Source organism: Rhineura floridana, chromosome 6, assembly GCF_030035675.1.
Source record: "Rhineura floridana isolate rRhiFlo1 chromosome 6, rRhiFlo1.hap2, whole genome shotgun sequence".
Taxonomy (NCBI): Eukaryota; Metazoa; Chordata; class Lepidosauria; order Squamata; family Rhineuridae; genus Rhineura; species Rhineura floridana.
Window position 1 is genome coordinate 153,896,297 of NC_084485.1, and position 20,194 is coordinate 153,916,490.

The window sequence follows — 20,194 nt, forward strand, 5'->3', positions numbered from 1 at the left end:
AGTAAAAACAAATACTGGGAGACATTTCACATCCTCCCGCATCATTTATTTGGCATTGCATCTTGCAGAACTGGAACTGAAAGCTGCATGTCTAGTTACTGTGCACAGACTGTTAAATCTGTGAAGCCGTGAGAACGGCTTCTCCAGTGTTGTTAAGCATGTGTGTCATTTCTAGTTAGACATTTTGGTCTTGTAGCCCTCCTCCTCCTCCTATAAGCAGGTCCATTTAGCTCCATCATCCCTCTGTAGCCATGCCCCTCCTTCAAAGTAACTTTCTGTTGACTGTCCTTCCCACTGCCTCAGCCAAATGGGCAGGGATCATATCTGGCCTGTGGGTCACCAGCTAGCTATTCCTGCCATAAGCAGATGACACATTTGCTCTCAATGCCAGAAGGATGAAGTTTAACCAAATCTTTGTCCTCTGACAACACTGGCTCTCCCTTTCAATGGAAGAAAGAATACTGGCAGTAAAATCTGGGACAATGTATTCAGAGCCAGTGTGGTGTAGTGGTTAAGGTGTTGGACTACGACCTTGGAGACCAGGGTTCGAATCCGCACATAGCCATGAAGCTCACTGGGTGACCTTGGGTCAGTCACTGCCTCTCAGCCTCATGAAAACCCTATTTGTGGGGTCGCCATAAGTCGGAATCGACTTGAAGGCAATATATATATATATATAAGGAAAAGCTTTGTAATTAAAACAGCAGTTCAGGAATAGAATCAGCGGACTGGGGATGCAGTTCAATTCCTTTCCATGGAGTTTTACCAGAGAAGGATGGGCAAGCCTATCTTGTCTACGCTTGTCAGGATGGAATTGCTGCGTCTTCTCATGGCTGCCCTGTGTGGCGAATCACTGAACTGCAGTGAAGAACTTTCTGGACCTGGAATGACTCTGCCCACCCAGGCTGGCCATTGTATCCTTCTGGGCAGGAGGAAGGATGAGAAGACTGTTCTAGCTGAGCTGCGTTTGAGCAACAAGGTCTTCCTGAGCTCTGGTGTGTTTCTGTATCTTTGGCTTTGGTCTCCTCCTTGACCCTGCTTCTTGGTTTGTCCTTTGGTCTAGATCTGCTCTTCAGCAGTCCCATCTTCTGGCTTGTTTCACAGCCTCTGGTTCCTGGCTTGCTGCTCACCTCAGAGTGCTGCTCACGCAGCCTCCCCCCCCCCCCACAGCAATGCTTTAGGATGGTGCAGGCTTTCCTATTTCAGAGCAAGAGGCAGATCAAGAAAGATAGCTCCTGTCATGTTTCCTTTTGATCTAAAATTCTAAGCAGAGATATTTTGGAGGGCTTAATATGTGATGCTACAACTCCCTGACCCTTGGCCATGCTGACGGGAGCTGATAGGAATTGTAGTCCAAAACCTCAGGAAGGTACCAGGTTGAGGAAAGTGCTGAAGATCCCAAGAAAAAGGCTAAAATCCTAAATTTCATGCCACCCTGAGACCTGGCAACCCTGGTGGTAAGGCTAAGGATCTGTAACACTCAGCGCCCTCATGCAACTACAGTGTTCAGGACCCTTTTGGGAAAGCCATGCTAGTTAAATAAATAGTGTTATAGGATTGGGGGTTGGTATGGATGATGTCTGTGGGTTCCCCCCAAGCCTGTGATTCTGTAGCTGTAGAGATGGGGTTTGTAGTATAGGAACCTGCTCAACTGATTGAACCAATCTCTTTGACCCTCCTGAGAAACTTAATGGAGAAGCAAGATCTGTTGGCGTGTTAATGCTGCAAGCCCCTTCCATCTCACACTCAGGTTGTGCATATGTGTAACACTCCCCTTGAAGGAACAGGTTCGTAGCTTGGGAGTTCTTTTCGATCCTTCCTTGTCTCTTGAGGCCCAGGTGGCCTCGGTGGCACGGAATGCTTTTTACCATCTTCGATTGGTAGCCCAGCTACATCCCTATCTGGACAGTGACGACCTCGCCTCAGTTGTTCACGCTCTGGTAACTTCTAGATTGGACTACTGCAATGCGCTCTACGTTGGGCTGCCCTTGAAGACTGTTCGGAAACTACAGCTAGTCCAGAATGCAGCAGCCAGATTGCTGACGCGGACCAGAAGGTCCGCTCATATAACACCTGTTCTGGCCCGTCTGCACTGGCTTCCTATTTGTTTCTGGGCTAGATTCAAAGTGCTGGTTTTGACCTATAAAGCCCTACACGGCATGGGACTGCAATACCTGGTGGAACGCCTCTCCCAATATGAACCTACCCGTACACTGCGCTCAACATCTAAGGCCCTCCTCCGAGTGCCATCCCATCGAGAAGCTCGGAGGGTGGTGACTAGAACTAGGGCCTTTTCAGTGGTGGCCCCCGAACTGTGGAACAGTCTTCCTGATGAGATGCGCCTGGCACCGACGCTACTATCTTTTCGGCGCCAGGTGAAAACCTTTTTATACTCCCAGGCATTTTAAAGTGTATTTTAACAGTATTTCACTATTATCTTGTATTTTGGACGTTGTTTGGTTCTTTTATTGTTTGTTTGTTTTTGGTTCTTGATTTATTGTATTTATTGTACTTATACACTGTGCTTGTTTTATCTTTTATGTACACCGCCCAGAGAGCCTTCGGGCTTAGGGCGGTATATAAATTAAATTAAATTAAATAAATAAATAAATAAATAAAACCATATATGATAAAGACACCACAGTGTTTCCAAGGAAACAGAACCCTGGGCAAGCCCTGGAAGTCTCTAACCACTTAGAGATTGGAGTGTACGCAACAATATAAAACTCATCTAAATAGTGTAGATATTCCATCTGTGTCCATTTTCTCCTACCCTCTTTCACTTTCTCTTAAAAGAAAACAAAAGAGAGCATAATAGCATTGGTGTTACTCTTTCAAACCACTTCAAATTGGGACACAACTCCTGTTGTAGAAATGTGACCCACCGTTTGCACACCCATTCTGTATAGCAGGGATAGCCAGTGTAATAACCCCTAAATGGTTTGGACTACAACACCCATCAACTGCATGGCCAATAATGGTAGAAGATGCTGGGAGTTGTAGTCCAAGCATCTGGAAGGCACCACATTGACTACTTCTAATGCAGGGTATTTAGCATACTCTTTCAGTTTCCCTGTTTGAGGATTAGAAACCGCCCAGAGAGCTACTGCTATGGAGCGGTATATAAGTACAATAAATAAATAAATAAATTTAGTGAAAGCTGAGATTGCCAGGATACCAACTGCTGTCCTTGATGTCCCATTAAGTATTTGCACACTGAGGCCATAGTAGTATGGAATGCGCACAGTGTGGCCCATGGCCCACCAGCCCAGTAGCCAGCCTTCCTTGTTAGGTGGGGCAGCCATATTTCTAGATGGGAGGGGGAGGCACATAGTGCCCGCTAATCCCCACTCACCCACCCACTCACAGATAGAGAGGACGTGAGTGCCAGGCTAGGGGAAGGGAAAGGCAGTGGCTTCCCCCTCACTCTTCCTCCATGCAGAGAGTGTGTTACCTTAATGGGCTATGTAAAAGTCAGGTTAACAGAACATTTAGTATGAACGCCAGGAATTAAAGTACTAAAAAACAAAATCATAAGAAAAAATGATGTTAAGGATACAGTGAACAAGGTGACAGCAAAGGGTATAAAACAAGCAAAACAGTTTATGCTTATAACTGAGAAGTTGAATTGTGTCTCCCTTTTTTGAGAGATCCTCAAGTAAGACTCAGAATTTCACCCTTTATTAACAAGCACCCAGTCCTGCTCTGCTCATCATAATAACTGCAGAATAAACAAAGTCTTGCTTCTTACTGCAGACAAACAAACATGCATCATTACTGATTGCGGCTGAAAAGCAGAGCAAATGGGGTGGAGTCCAGCACTAGCCCATAATACGAAGTTCCAATATTTAGCTCTTCAAGGGGCATGCTTTTTCCACTTAAGTAATTAAGCGAAATGAAATAAATATCACGTCAGGAATTATAGGGTGATTTTGATCATGAAAAATCCACCCTCAGTTAAAGAGCAGACTTTGGGAGGCTCTTCCAGATGAGGCTTTTGTTGTGAACTCTGCCTTACTCACTGAATTTTTCAGAGGGCCCTTAAGTGCTTAAACAAGCTGTAATTTTTTTAATGGAGGCCATCATTGTCCATCTTGAAAGACAATTTTCCAAAAAGAAAAAAAATCCTGGGGTGTGTGTGCATCCATTTGCCCCACCCTGGCTATAGGGGTGTGGCCCACTTGGTGTTGGCCAGCCTCCATTATTTGCCAAGTGTGAGGGCCATTTTGAAATAGTCTTAGAAATTCCCCTCTAAGCTACACATTATTAAATCATTCCTTTCAACCTACACATGCCTGGAGCTAGACTAGCCAGCATGTTTCAGGTCAAGTTAAGGTGTGTCAGCTGTATGGTCAGGAGGCTCACAACAGAGGTAGATGGGGGTGCTGGAAGCCAGTAAGAAAACACAGTGGCAATGGTAATTTTGTATGTGTGTAGGAAGAGATGGAACAGCAGGGGGTAATAAAGACCTTGATGGAGATTCTGTGGAAGAGCTATGTGGGGACTCAGAAGTTGAATAGCAGGGAGTGTATTGAAAGTGCTGATTGATATGCATTAGTAAGTATCAGTTCAGTTCAGTTTATTATTACTGCTTGGGCCAAAGGCCATTGCAGATACAAACAGAAGGATTAAAAGAATTAAAACATAGAGCTATTTACAATAGATATAACATATAAAACGAGACATGCATTAGTACAGCCCAGCACTAAAATAGCGGGAGTGGAGTGGGGGGAGGTCATGAACAGAGTTAACAGAGCCATTTGAGGTCCATTCTAGTAGAACAGCGGCGCTGTTACACGTCACATCCAAAGTGTATTATTAGAGCTTGATGGGAGCCAAGGACTGGCATTTTTCAGTGGGCTTTTGGATAAGGGCTGACTGCACCGCCAGAAGATCTGTGCAAGAGAATTGGCTCCAGCATCAGCCTGCCATGCACAATGTGCACAACTGAAGTGCAAAGTTAATCAAACATATGGAAATAAACGTTGCAGCCTCCCAGGTGGTTTGGATGCAAAATATATTATAGGCTGGAATAGTTTGTTGCCAGGGTCTGTGCATGTAGACAATATTTTGATAGAGAAATGTACTGATAGTTATCTAGCTACATATAGAGAGAGATGGTTGTAACTCTCTGACTCTCAGTTTCTTCCTACCCAATTCCTACACAGTCAGAGATATTTTGAAGGTGGGGGTTGGTGGGGAACCACAATGGCTTCTTTTTTATAGGTACATGCTATGAGTAACCCTTTGGAATTGCAGGATTCCAAAATACTCTATTTAAAATGTTATCTCATTCCTCAGGCAAAACCCAAGTCTAATTTATTTTGCAATATTTGTATTCTGCTTTTTACCCGCAATGGATCTGTAAGTGGTTCACAATAATAAAATCAGATTTATAGGTGGATCACATTGCCTTCCATATTTTCCAAATTCCAATGGAAGATCAGGAGTATCAGGTGCTACTGATGGTATCGGATGAAGTTGGGTTTCTTCTGCCATGGTTCTTTCTGCTGCCCTCAAAGGTGATGGGGATGACATCAACGGGAGGGCAAGGCGTGGGCGTATGTGTTGGGAGATGTTCTTCAGGTTCTTCTCCCCCAGGCCACTAGATGTTCCTGCTGCCTCTGCTGCTCTGGGCAGATGACACAAGTGAGTCCCAGCCATAGAATTCTCAGAGGCCATGGCTGCTGGAGATATTGGGGGGTGGGGCAGTGACATATAAAGACCTCATGGTGGCAAACGAAGATCTGGGGGTTTGGAGAGGAATGAGAGACGTTCTTCAGAGAATGCTCCTCAGCCCTGCAACTGTTCTTGCTGCTGTGCCTTATATACATACTAGTTACATGTACAGGTAATGGGGTCCCAATCAGATATTGTCTTTTAGCTGTTATTTTTGCCTGGTTGGGATTGTGGATGCTTAACTTCTTTGGGAGGAAGGTTATTTCTCTTGTTTTTTAATTAGAGATGTGCAAAATCCCTTGTCGCTCTTGTCTGAAGCCCACCACAATTTTTTTGCTAGTTTTTAAATGTTTCATCTTAGCTGGAGCGTCCAAAGTCACCTCAGAATTCCATGGCAACTATTTTCTATCCACTTCCTTGTAGTTCTGATCAGTTTCAGTCTGCCTTGCCTGACAATTTTTAAAAAAGAGGAGCCATTTTTCTGCTTAAGTTCAAGCACCGTTGTCTCTGCTCACTGACTCACTCCTTTGTGTGTGTTAATATTAGATAACAGCTCTTTCCACCCTTTCTTGGAATTCAGTAACACCTCCCCCCACAATTCCAGTAGTAGGTTCTGCTCAACTGGAACCTCCATCTGACTCTGAATTCAGTGGCAATAGTCAAATCAACAGTCTGAACTGCCAAATGGCTCACCTATTTGAATCAGTGCCATCATCTGGACAAAGGCAGACCCTAAGGAAAAACATCAGTTTCTGCCTTCAGACAGGGGGAAAAAGAACTTGCACAATGGATTTCCTCATAACCTACAGAAAAAGGTTTTGTGTGTGTTGAGAAAGGCATGCACTCATTCACATTACGCCTGCTGCACATATCACTGTATGCTTTTATGCACCCTAAGTTAGCCCTTATAGTATATAGTTTAGCATCCAAAAATTAAGGGTTGGGATGTGTGCTGCATTTGTGATATTTGCATTAGTATGGTATGTCACATGCTCGGATTGGCATGTCTTATTTCTCACACTTTGAATTGAAGGTGGTGATGGAGATGTGTTTACAAGTTTTGCATTTACTCTTCTGGCAGAGCATGGTTTGCTTCCCTGGGGTGACGCTTCTTGCTCTGTGGGGTGCCTGCTTCAACCGATGAGGTCACAAAGGTTAGTGGGCTCTTTGAAAGCCAGAATACAGCATGTGAATCAATTGGAGCGGACTGAAATACTTCCTTGCTGAAGCAACATGGCTGGGTAAAAATAAAGAATTATTCCACTGGGGAGCAAGAGTCGTTTTCTTTAAAACGTCTTGATTTTCTTTCCTGTTGAATAAAATGAAAAAACCTCATCTTAGAATAACATTTGATGGGCATGTAGGTGGACCAAAATTTAATAGTATTGTTTATGTACACAATTCCTATCCTGCACTTTTTAACATATATTTGTGTTTCCAGGGTGGCTAACAGACTAGTAAGAAACAAAGGGTTATATCCAATAGAGTCAGTGTGGTGTAGTGGTTAGAGTGTTGGATTGGGACCTGGGAGACCATGGTTTGAATCCCCACTCAGCCTGAAGCTTACTGGGTGACCTTGAGCCAGTCACTGCCTCTTAGCCTAATCTACCTCACAGGTTGTTGTTATGAGAATAAAATTGGGAGAGGGAGAACCATGTTTGTACAACAAAATAAGTTCTACTCAGAGTAGACCCATAAAAATTAATGGACTTACACTAGTTGTGTCCATTAATTTCAATGGGTCTACTCTGAGTAGAACTAACATTGGCTACAACCAAAAACCACAATAAATAAAATAACCATACAGAGTAATACGGCAACACCAAATTAAAAACAACAAACTAAGACAGAAACAGCCAAGTCAAACAGATTATGACATCACAGAGTTAAACATCAGTGGCCCTCAACAAACTTGCTGAACGAGTTCTGAGTGAGGAATACATTAATGTACCATATTTTGAACTTTTACCATTTTGCATACATTTCTTTGATAATAACAGAAGTCATGAGCACCTGGGTCTTCCATTAAGAAAAGTAGGTAACAAAATGAATTATGAGAATTATGTGCCATAGAATATGACTGCTGTTAATGAATTACTAAACAAATGAAGTTGTAATAACAAAAATGTAATTTAAAAATGCAACACATCAGCAAATTTTTATTTAATATTTGACAAGCATAACTGTTTTTACCTGCAGGAATGCACTATACCCCCTCTCTAATTAATAACTCCTGATCCATTACGTAGTGCTGTTTCTATATTATTCATCCTCTAACTGGATAAAAATCTTCCATGACAAGAGTCTGCAGTTCTGCACACAAACAAATGCAATGCGATGCAACCACTAATTTCATAAAAGTGAAGCTAATCTAGGGGGAAAACCCAAGGTATTCTTTCTTGTTAAGACTCAGGGTAATAAGAAACAGCCATCTCTTCCTAAATAAATAAAATAAAATAAATAAATAAATAAAAACCTGTCAGCTGGCTAACTGGCTTCTAACAGCTTCAGAGTGCCTAGAACAGAGATAGGGAGCTTCCAGATGTTGTTGGACTTCAACTCCCACCAGCCCCAAGCAGCATGACCAATGGTCAGGGATGATGGGAGCTGGAGTCCAACAACATTTGGAGGGCCACTTGTTCTCCATCCTTGGTCTAGCGTTTTCAAACCCTTTTCTGACGTACTGCTTGCTAGCCACTGATTCTGGCCTGAGAAACCTCTCAAGCCAGCTGGCTCCCTGGCCTGTGTGGCAATGCCTGTACTGCAGCTTTAGTTTTAATTTGCCTACAGGCATCATACCACCCGTGAAGGCCTTCATTGGCAATTCCAGGGAGGAGGCCCAGACTCTGAGCTTATTTTTTTTAAGTGTATCTCTAGCCCTCCTAGAAAGAAAGTTGTGAACCAAAATGTGAAGGTACCCTTCTAAGCAATTTCTGTGAAATCAGCCAGTCTGTCTGTTCCCGCCTGTCAGTGCTTACCCATTGAGTGAAGTCAGAACTGTGATTGATAAGTGAGTTGTTTGGACTCGAGACAGTAGATATCCCGAGGGTTTTAAAGAGCTTCTGTTTTTCCTCTACCCTTGAGTGCACTTTCCCTGCTTCTGTCTCATTTTCTAGTAGTCCTTGGAATCTCCTTAGTTTGCTCTGTCTTTTTTCCTAGCAACCAGGATGCATCTTTCCTATCTGAGATCAAACACTTGTTAGATATTATTTTCTGCAAATACTACCACACAATAAGCACGGGGGAATCTCCTTCCCAAACAGCAAATGCTACTTGGGAAAACTCTGCAAACAGGCTTAGCCATATCTCTTGCTCTGCAGGATCTAAAGCCAGGCACTCATTAAGAATAACTATATAAGTTACAGTACAATGGCGTTCATGTCTGCTTCAGAAGTCAGTCTTCTTGTGGGGCTTATTCTCAGGTACTCTGTTCATAGGGTTTTCATGTTAAGAGGTTTTCAGAGGTGGTTTACCATTGCCTTCCTCTGAGTTTGGATGCATCTTAGTCTGGCAACTACAAAATATTTTATGCAGGAAATGAAAAATTAAGAAGAAACGGGGTTGCTTTAATAGTGAGAAGCGATGTAGCAAAAACAATTAAGAGCTATAAATCAAGGTCTGAGTGAATTATATCAATAAGATTTAATGGGAAACCTATTAACATAACCATCATCCAAGTCTACGCTCCAACGTCAAATGCAGAAGAAGAGGAATTGGAGAGATTTTACGCAGAAGTACAGGAAGAAATTGATCACACACCAAAACAGGATGCTCTGATAATCATCGGGGACTGGTATGCAAAAATAGGGAACAATTAAGAACTAGAAATTGTGGGAAGATGGGGCTTAGGAGATAGAAATGAAGCAGGAGAAAGACTTAACAAATTCTGTGAAGCCAATGATCTGTTTCTAGTAAACACATTTTTTGAGCAACTGAAAAGACGACTGTACACGTGGACATCACCAAATGGTCAATATAGGAATCAAATTGATTATATAATTGGTAGCACAAGATGAAGAAGTTCCATACTTTCTGCGAAAACAAGACCAGGAGCAGACTGTGGTACGGATCATGAACTGGTCATATCGAAAATCAGAGTAAAGCTAAAGAAGAAGAACAAAGCAATCATAATGCCAAAATACAATTTAAATAACATCCAAGAAGAATATAAAAGTTCAAATAAGGAACAGATTTGAGGCTTTAAAGTTATTTGACAGAGAACCAGAAGAACTATGGAGTGAAGTCAGAGACATTATCAGGGAAGAATGCAAAAAGACAACACCTCTAGTTAAAAAGAGAGAAAGACCTCAATGGATGACTGAAGAAACTCTGAAAATGGTTAGAGAGAAGGAAATCAAAAGCAAAAGGAGACAGGAACATGGTCAGAACCCTAAATGCAACAATACAGTGACTAGTACACAGAGACAAAAAGAACTATTACAATGGTTATTGTATAGAAATAGAAGAGGACAACAAAAAGGGCCCTATTCCAAAAGATTAGAGAAAGTAAAGGGAAATTTAAACCAAGGGTAGGGATGTTGAATAATCAACAGGGGAACACACTCACTGACTGAGATAAAATTAAAGGAAGATGGAAGCAATACACTGAAGAACTCCATAAAAGAGATGCCAGGATGACAGATTCATTCATAGAGGAACCGTGTTTTCAGACTGTGAGGTGAAAGCTGCTCGTAAAATACTTGGAAGAAACAAATCACCAGGAACAGGTGGTATACCAATAGAGTTGCTACAAACTACTGAGACTGAATCTGTCCAAATTTTGACAAAAATTTGTCAAGAAATATGGAAAACTAAACAATGGCCCACAGACTGGAAGCGTTCAATATACATCCCAATTCCAAAGAAAGGGGATCCCAAGGAATGCAGTAATTATCGAACTGTTGCCTTAATATCCCATGCAAGTAAAGTAATGCTCAAGATTCTACAACAAAGGTTCTTACCATCTATGGAGTGATAAATGCCAGATGTCCAAGCTGGATTTAGAAAGGGAAGAGGTACCAGAGATCATCTTTATTATGCTGCTTTATCTTGCAATATCACCAACATACTGTTGCGCGCCTCCCCAATATCCGAGCGATGAGATTTCTGGGGTCCCTGCACTCCTTCAGGGTTTGTTTTCTTTTGGGAAGAAGGTCAGCGGAGACTGCGGTGTCTTTATGAAATATGGTTTGTTTATTTACACACATTCCAACCTGAGCTTAAGATGGAGGGGGTTCAAGGCATCAGCAGTTCAATATCCAGCTTTTCCATCAGTGTTACGGGAGGCACCCCAAATGCCATGGTGCAGATAGCCAGTCTCTCTGCCTGCCTCCAGTTACCAGCCTTTCTCTGGACACAGCTAAAAAACACAAATCTCTCCTAGGCTCCAGGAGGGGGGGTAGGCTCTCCTGAAGAGTTTCAATGACAAAAGGATCTTCCTGGCCCATTCAGCAGTTGCTGGGCACCTAACAAGCCTATTAACTACCTGGCCACTCTATTTGTTTAACAAAAGAAATTCATCTGGCCAGCAGAGCCAGCCCCAAGGCACAGGATTCCAAATCAGAGGCTGGAAAGGAGACCCACAGGAATCATCCATTCCAACCCCCATGCTCATAACAATACATTGGATAATGGAACGGAGCAAGGAATTTCAGAAGAAAATCACCCTGTGCTTTATAGATTACAGCAAAGCCTTTGATTGTGTAGAGCATGAAAAAATATGGAATGCTTTAAAAGAAATGGGGGTGCCACAGCACTGATTGTCTTGATGCGCAACCTGTACTCTGGACAAGAGGCTACTGTAAGGACAGAATATGGAGAAACTGATTGGTTCCCAATCGGAAAGGGTGTGAGACAGGGGTGTATTTTATCACTCTACTTGTTTAATCTATGTGCAGAACATATCATACGGAAAGCGGGACTGGACCAAGATGAAGGAGGTGTGAAAACTGGAGGGAGAAATATCAGTAATTTAAGATATGCAGATGATACCATACTACTAGCAGAAACCAGTAATGATTTGAAACAAATGCTGATGAAAGAGGAAAGCACAAAAGCAGGACTACAGCTGAATGTCAAGAAGACTAAAGTAATGACAACAGAAGGTTTATGTAACTTTACAGTTGACAATGAGGACACTGAATTTGTCAAGTCAATACCTTGGCACAGTCATTAACCAAAATGAAGACAATAGTGAAGAAATCAGAAGTCTAGGACTGGGAGGGCAGGTATGAGAGAACTAGAAAAGGTTCTCAGATGCAAAGATGTATCACTGAACACTAAAGTCAGGATCATTCAGACCATGGTATTCCCGATCTCTATGTATGGATGTGAAAGTTGGACAGTGAAAAAAACGGATAAGAGAAAAATCAACTCATTTGAAATGTGGTGTTAGAGGAGAGATTTGCGGATACCATGGACAGCGGAAAATACATGTAATTGGGTGTTAGAACAAATTAAACCAGAACTATCACTAGAAGCTAAAATGATGAAACTGAAGTTATCATACTTTGAACACATAATAAGACATGATTCACTAGAAAAGACAATAATGCTTGTAAAAACAGAAGGGAGTAGAAAAAGAGGAAGGCCAAACAAGAGATGGATTGATTCCATAAAGGAAGCCACAGACCTGAACTTACAAGATCTGAACAGGGTGGTTCACGACAGATGCTCCTGGAGGTCTGTAATTCATAGGGTCGCCAGAAGACGCAATCGACTTGAAGGCACATAATAATAATCCTTAGGTAAGTGCACACAGGCAGTGGAGGCTGGTCCATTAGGGTGAATGGGGCACTGCCCTACCAATCTCAATCAGCCCTTAGCCAGCTCCCACCTGCCTGCTGTCTTACTTACAACCAGTCAGGGGTGGCCCGGCCTGTGACTGGCTCTGACTCCAGCTACTGCTGTTCTCTCTGCCTTCCATCCCACTTGTTCCAATGGACACCAGCCACCACTGCATACGAGATGGCAGCCATGTGCACCAAGATCCCGTGGGCTGCAGGAGAAGGAGCCATCCCCTGGGCATAGTGCCCAGAGTTCAGGTTTCACATGCAGGGGGTCCCGCATTTGGATCCAGGATATAACCTACTGCATGGGCCAACAGCTCTTTTAGCCCACCCCTCCCACCGGCAACCCATTCATTTTTATTTGAGGGTTTCATATATCTTTTGTTTTTTGTCATACTGACAAAACCCAAGTGAACAATTTCCCTTCCACTACTATGCCTGATACATCAGCACTGCTGGGTATGCCCCACCAGGTCTCAGCCTCCCCCCTTCCCCCCCGGCTGCCTTATGCACTATGTAAGCAGCATCCATCCGCCAGTGTGCTCTGAGAGGCCTGCCCCTTTCACTCCCCCAGAGCCTGACGGAGCAGAGAGCGGAAGGGCTTCTGGCCCCGAGCCCTGGTGGTATCAAGCTCCTCCCTGCCGCAGCCTTGGAGTCCCATCCTGAGGTCAGCTAAAACCAGATCTCCCAATCCTTAGATGACGAAGAAACAACACGTTGCAAAGTTATAGCCTTTTTTAAAAACAGCACACCCTGCAAAGTTTTATTTAAGAGTTACTAGCCTGTCAAGAAGCTTATGCCTAAGCAACAAACTCTTTTTTGTGACATTACTCTGCAAATATGCTTCACATGTTGATGGTGCATATAAACAAATGAATAGCAATAGCGGTGGTGGTGAAGGTCCCTTAACTTGTTCTATTCTTGTCTTTGTTTTGCTGGGGGTGGGGGTGGGTGGGAGAAGAAAATGCTTGTGCTTGGAGAAAAGCATAGAATCACACATAGACTTGGAAATGAGGACTCCAGGGAGCAGATTTTCAAATGCTTCTTATCTAGAACAGGAACAGGATTTATACGTGAAGCAAAGTTGCCATCACACCAATCTCCTTGAAATAATCTACACATCTATTTTAATTCTGAATGGGAGTTGAATTCTACAGGAAAAGAAATACTGCCCCTGACAGAGTGAGAGATGCTCTTTCAGCTGTTTGTTTGCTTTGTCTGTCTGGTATTTATTTATTTTATTTGTCTAGCTGGTTTGGCAACTGGCGCTGTGATCCTGACAAATTATTCCCGTTGCTGTCAATCAGCATTTCATTTCCTCAGCAACTGAAATCTTAGAACAAAAGAACTAAGCCCCATGCTTTTGCAGGGCGCATAATGTGCAGAATTAGGGTTGGCAATTTTTGATTTTAAAAAATCTGCTACTGGGTGGGGGACAGACACCCCCTTGCAGAACACGTGGGGTGTAGCTCAGTGACAGATGGCTGGCAAGTACAGATTACATTGCCCAGAACAGGAAGACATGTAGCCCATAATTAGGGTTGCCATATTCCAGTTCCACAAATCCAGGCAGGTTAATTTGCATATTATGTAAAGTATTTGCATATTATGCAAATTATTTGCATATTATGCAAATATTTGCCTATTAATACTTGGATTGTCCAGTTGTTTTGTTTTAGTGCCTAGGAATTACCACCAAAAACTGGGGAAAGATGTGAGAAATCTTTTTTTTAAAAGCAACATTTTTAGCCTTAAATGCCTAGACTCTAGTTTCCAACACTATGGAGTATTTATTGATTGATTGAGAGAATTTATATCCTGCCCTTTTGCTGTTAAAAACAGAGCTCAGCACAGCTTACAAATATAATAAAAACAATAAAAATATACAATCAATATAAAAACATAATAAAAACACAAAATAGCAACAAACATAAAGTAAGTCAGGGCAGCAGTACGGTTAACCATATACGATATATTTCAAAGATGTGGTGGGTGGAGAAAAACAAGAAGCCAAAATGTTAGGAAAAGGAGTCTTTCACACCACATGCTCAGTTGTAAATACTGTTGCAGCAAGCTTTACAAGTTCCTCCAGTATTCCACTGGTGCAGGCACTCAGACATTCAAAGTATCTGTATGTTTCTTAGGTTTTATAAAAGCAGACCTTTGCTTAACTCAAAATTTCTTCTGCCTTTGATCAACCACATCTACACAGGTTCCACCTCCATACTCAAAATGAAACTGGGCCTGGAAGTGTGCAACAACCCCACACATACCTTGCTAATTAGATTACCAATGCCAGGATGTCTGTCTTATCGACTACTCTCCTGCTCCCCCCCCCCCAGGCATCATGAAAGACCCAGTCCTGGGCTCAGAAAGAAAATAAATATCTGGTCCTCTTCAAAGTATTGATAAGCCTCTTGTTTTAATTGAAATAATAATTATAAATTCTTGTTCTTATCACTAATGGGAGTTAATTATCTTGCATATGCTGCTGTTGCTTCTATGGCTGTAACGGAGTGAGGTTAAAGATAAGTGAAATGCAAATAGGAAAAAAACAACACAAAAGGCAGTAACACTTTCCTAAATGTAATACCATACCAACCACAACAAGATTCCTATGAGTAAGGCAGAAAACTAAGCATCTCACAACCAGTCAGGATTCCTAACCAAAAACCAAAAATATGATAAATGAAGAAATATTTATATAAAAGCATGACTATCAAATATATTTATTATTTATACAAACTGTAAACATATTTATAGTGCAATCCTAGGTTTATTTATTCAGAAGCAAGTCCCAGCGTTTTCAGTGGGGCTTACTCAAACAGGGACAGAAATGCAACTTCAAGTGATAAGCAACTTCATTCACACAACCCAAAATTCTGAATCATGCCACTTTACGCTGTTTTGCAACTGTTTATACTTGTTTTTATGGTTATTGGATTTTAAATGGCTTTATTTCTTGTTGTGAGCTGCCTTGGTTTCCAACCCTACCTCACAGGGGTGTTGGAAAGACTCCATACACGCACATGCACACACTGCAGATGTATAACTACATACAGCCCATATAATAGTTTATTGTCAAACCAGTTGCTCATTGCAGAAAAATCAGTATTAGTTTTAAAAAAATCAGTATTACTTTCCTACAGAATAAAAACTGTAATACCTAAGTAAGCCCTGCCTACTTGCTTTAAAATAGGACTGGAGGGCACAAACACAATTCTTTTTTACATTCACTCCAAAGTCCCATTGATTTTCACCACATTCATAACCATGTCTACTCAAAAGTAAGTCCTATTGAATTCAATGGGATTTACTCTGGGCATATGGGATTAGCATTGCTTTTACAAAAAGCAAGTATTGGGAAGGTTTTCAAAACACTGCCCAAGATCTGACTCCTGCACACAAGAGGAAAAAAACCTGAAATGTATATACTTACCCAATTTATGAGATTTTCAGATAAACGGGGTGAAACCACCATTATGTTTTCTAGACACCGCCTAAGGTCAATGAAACTGAAACACAATCCCTGATTGGCTGCAATCCTGAACGGGCGGGGTTAAAGCTACAAAGTGCTATACAGTACTGTTTAAAGAAAGAGTTAACAGTTGGGGGGGGGCTGCTGACGTTTTTATGTATATCTCGAGAACCGGACCACCTAGAAACTTAATTTTTTTTTAAATTAAAGCTGAGAATCCGGGCCACCTAAAGGGCTAGCTGGGCGCTGGGTGGCATGCATAGAATCCGGGTAAAACCTGGCTAACCGGGCAATATGGCAAACCTACCCATAATAGATAAATGCTGGGTAAGTTTGGGGAGTGTTTGAGAGATGCAGTGATTATATTACTGTGGGATGAGAAGCAAGCCATGAGCACACCAGTGGCTGGGGAGCATGCTGGTGTTCTTTCTCAGCTATACCCCACATACCTACAATGGGGCTGTATCCAGTATGATGCTGGCCTACTTTATAGGCCTATTAGAAATAGGGCTGCTAATTTTTCAAACAGCTGCTGTAGCTGTGCCTTTAAAAGCAGCTTCATATGATGACATTCAGAGGTTTATTAGGGGCCATTTTCACATTCTCCCCCCCCATGCATGCTGAACACGGGGGGGGGAGGGAGGGACTCTGTTTCAACTGATGGTGTGACTACTCAGCTAATACTTAACCTCCATGTGTTCATCATACCATCAAAAAGGGGTGCCTATGTCTGTACTTAGGCTGGCACATGCTTGCATCAGGCAGTGGAGCCAATGGGCATGCCAATGTTGGGGGGCAGGGCTGGTGGAACAATCTTGTTTCCCCTTTCACACATTCCTTGTACGCATGCCTTGAGGGAACATCTGGATAGTCCTGATGTTCTTCTCCAATGCTGTGAAAAGCATCTGCCAATTCTCAGTGTCTGTTCTTAAAGGCAAAAGAACTGGCCAGACCATTCCCCACCCTGGTCAGTCGTCAACCTGAATTGTGAGGATTACTGAGTTAAATGTGTGGGAAGTACATTGGCACTTTGAACTATGCTATGCAAGGTTTGTTGTTATATGAATTAGCATTGCCCCAGCCGTTTGGTTTGGGATAATTATATGGGGATGCTGCAGATTAGTAGGAGAGCACATGGGTTGCAGGCAGGAGGTCCTGGATTCAATCCCTGGCATCTCTAGTTAAACTATCTCAGGCGCCAGGCTGGGAAAGACTGTTGCTGAAGACCATGGAAAACTGGTCTGTTGGAATAGCTGACAGCATATGGTTCTATAGCTCAGTATAGCTATATAACCAGTGGTGCTGAACCAAGGTGCTGAAGCACCTTAGACAACTCCTTGAAAAAACTGGACTAAAACCCAGAGTGGATTCCACTGCCCCACTGCCATGGAGCCCCCAGCCGGTCCTGTAGATAATCTTGCTCCATACAGGGAGGATTTGCTCATGTGGTGTAGAGCTTTGCATGCTGAAGTTCAGTCCTGGGCATTTCCAGTTAAAATGATCTTGGTGGAAATATTGCCTGAGGGCTGCTGCCAGTTGGAACACACCAGCTTTGCGCAACTTGGCCATGTTGTGGCTGGGGCTGCTGAGAGTTGTAGTCCAACAACACCAGTTGGAGGGCACCAGTTGGGGAAAACTGGGATAGACTGGGCTAGATGGACCAATGGACTGACTCCATTGTATAAGGCAACTTCATATGTTTATTGCAGCTGTCTTTCAGTTACCTTGCTTGTTGATTTGCACTGCTAGCTAAAAAGCTATAGTTCATGAATCCTCTTTAGGGAGAAATTATTAGGTAAGTGGCTCTTCTCTTTTTCCATAGCTTTTTATCCCAGATGGCTGAGGACAGCACACACAGGGTTCTCTTACTTTGGAGACATTGAGGACAAGCAGCCACTCCACTTGGGATCTATATTCTGTAGTCAATCAGGGATGGTGCCCCCAGGGACTCAAAAAGCCCCCCTGCTAGTATTACCTGGCTCTGCTGCCACGCATCACCCTCCCCACCAGGTCCTTGGATGGCTGTTTTAGTGGTGGGCAGGTGCTAGGGCTGCTCCAGAGTGGGGCTTGGCTCCCATCTGTGATGCCCCAGATGCCCCACTTGTAGATCTATAAAATCTATATATTTCATAGATGTATGAAATCTTTAGAATTGCTATAACATTTCTATAAAATTCATAGATCTGTGGGTCAGGACATTACGTTTTGGGTAAATCAAGATGGCAGATGGCCAGCACAGATGGCAAATAGTCACCTCAGATGGGAGCTGAGCTTAACTCACAGTCAGAAGCAGAATTCACCTGCCACTAAAATGCCTTCTGTGGGGCTGGCAAAGAGGGCAACGAGCGGAGTTGCAAGCAGAAGAAAAGGATACTGTGAGGACTGGGGTGTGGGGTCATTGGGTAGATGCACCCATTGTTGGCAGCATGCCAAGGACCCCATTAAGTCTGGTGCTTGTTCTGCATCCAGTTATTCTTATAAGCCTGGAAAATGGTCCTCAAAACAGATGGATGTCAACATAGTTTTATGGGAACTGAACTCAATGTTGTTCCTACTGTGTAGCAGGGCAAGGCCATCGTCCTTGGGTGACAGATTTCAATGGAGCATTGCAAGACAGAAAATGTTCAGTTATTTAATTTATTTACTACCATGAAAGGTGTCCATTTGGATTTTCTACCTCAGGCACCAAAGCCATGGCCTCCGGTTGGACCCTAAGTTTATTTTCTGTGTTTTTTTATCCTGTTTTTCAAAGAGTTACTATCTGCCAAAGTGACTTGCATCAAGAAAGAAAGGGAAAGACAGCCCCCCCCCATTACGCTTACAAACTAAAAGGGCAAGCTGCAGGCGCTCAGCTCACTGGGCCACAAGTGGTGCAGACCTGCTCTAGTCTTTTCTCAGCACAGCAGCTTGTCTGGATAATTCATGGTCCATCTCCTTATCCTTGTGCCTTCCCAGTGCAGGAAATCCTGAAGGAGCGGCAAGAGGGAAGGAGTGGTGAGAGAATGAAGAAGCCAACTGGACAGGAGAAGCATGAGGTGGCAGTGCAGCGCTCAGTTTAACAGGCTCTGGCTGATGGTCCCATGGGTGTCATTGGTATTGTTCCTGACTCTGGTGTGTCGGGGGCTAGCCACAGCTGTTGCCACACCACACGAACAGCATGCCTCCGCAGCCTCCTCCAGCCAAGTGCCACTGGACTGGTTGCTCACTGATCGAGGACCATTTCATCGAGCCCCAGAGTATGCTGACTTCATGGAGCGCTATCGGCAGGGTTTCACCACCAGGTACAGGATCTACAGGTAAGCCCAAGAGACAAGGCCAAGGATATAAAGCCCCAGGAGGCTTTTGCCTTATCAAGTGAAAAAGACGAGGACCTGGCATGTTTCCATCAGTTCCATCATTGGCATTATCTTGCCTATGGCCTGAAAGGGATTATATATACATTGATTGATTCATTGTATTTCCAAACCACCCTTAATCCCAAGGGGATCTCAGGCCAGTGCACAACAAACCAAAAAAATACAATATTTCATCGCATTTACATTAAAAACATAAAATAAAAAATATAGTCATAATGAGCAGACCTTAACTCACCCCTGCCTAACGAAGCTGGTACAAGGGGAACAATCTGAAGGAAGTTCACAACTGGGACATCGTGATAGAAGACTCTGTCTCGGGTCACCACATAATGTGCCATAGTCATAGACAGGACCACAGGCAGGGACTCCCCAGGGTGGTGAATATTGGGAGAGGTGGTCCTATACATATTTGGGTCCCAGGAAGTATAGGGCTTTATAGGCCAAATTCAAAACCTTAACTGGGCCTGGTAGCAAATAGGCAGCCTGTGCAAGTTCTTTGAGGATTGCTGAAATATGATTCCACCTTGCAGTGCTACCCAGAAGCCCAGAGATCACATCCTAGATCATTTGCACCTTCCTGACTATCTTTAAGGGTAGCCCCACTTGGAGCACATTGCAGTAATTTAAGAGGGAGGTTACCAGAGTGTGGACTGCTGTGACAGGCCATCCTTGTGTAGGAAGGGCCATAGCTGGTGAGCTAGCCACAGCTGAAATTAGACAGTCTTCACCATTGCAACCACCTGGGCTTCCAGTAACAGTGTTGGTTACAGGACCACCCCTAGCTGGCATACCTGGTGGTTCAGGGGCACTGCAACCCTACACAGCATAGGCCACCTTCCCAGTTCTTGGATCCAAGAAGTGCCCACCAGCAGTACCTACAGCTTGTCAGGATT

General features: G+C 43.2%; 1 protein-coding gene across 7 annotated transcripts in view; it reads left to right on the forward strand.

Moving 5' to 3' along the window:
• The window catches only part of BRINP2 (BMP/retinoic acid inducible neural specific 2), a 165,966-nt gene that overhangs the window by 80,361 nt on the left and 65,411 nt on the right, over positions 1-20,194 (forward strand). For 5 of the 7 annotated variants that reach the window (XM_061634189.1, XM_061634184.1, XM_061634191.1 and 2 more), the window contains exon 2: positions 18,901-19,241. In XM_061634189.1, coding sequence (XP_061490173.1) covers positions 18,976-19,241 — 266 coding nt within the window. In that variant the 5' untranslated portion in view covers positions 18,901-18,975. Of the gene's footprint in view, positions 1-13,088; positions 13,135-18,900; positions 19,242-20,194 lie in introns of those variants that run through there. The other 2 variants (XM_061634190.1, XM_061634185.1) reach the window with 2 other exon arrangements.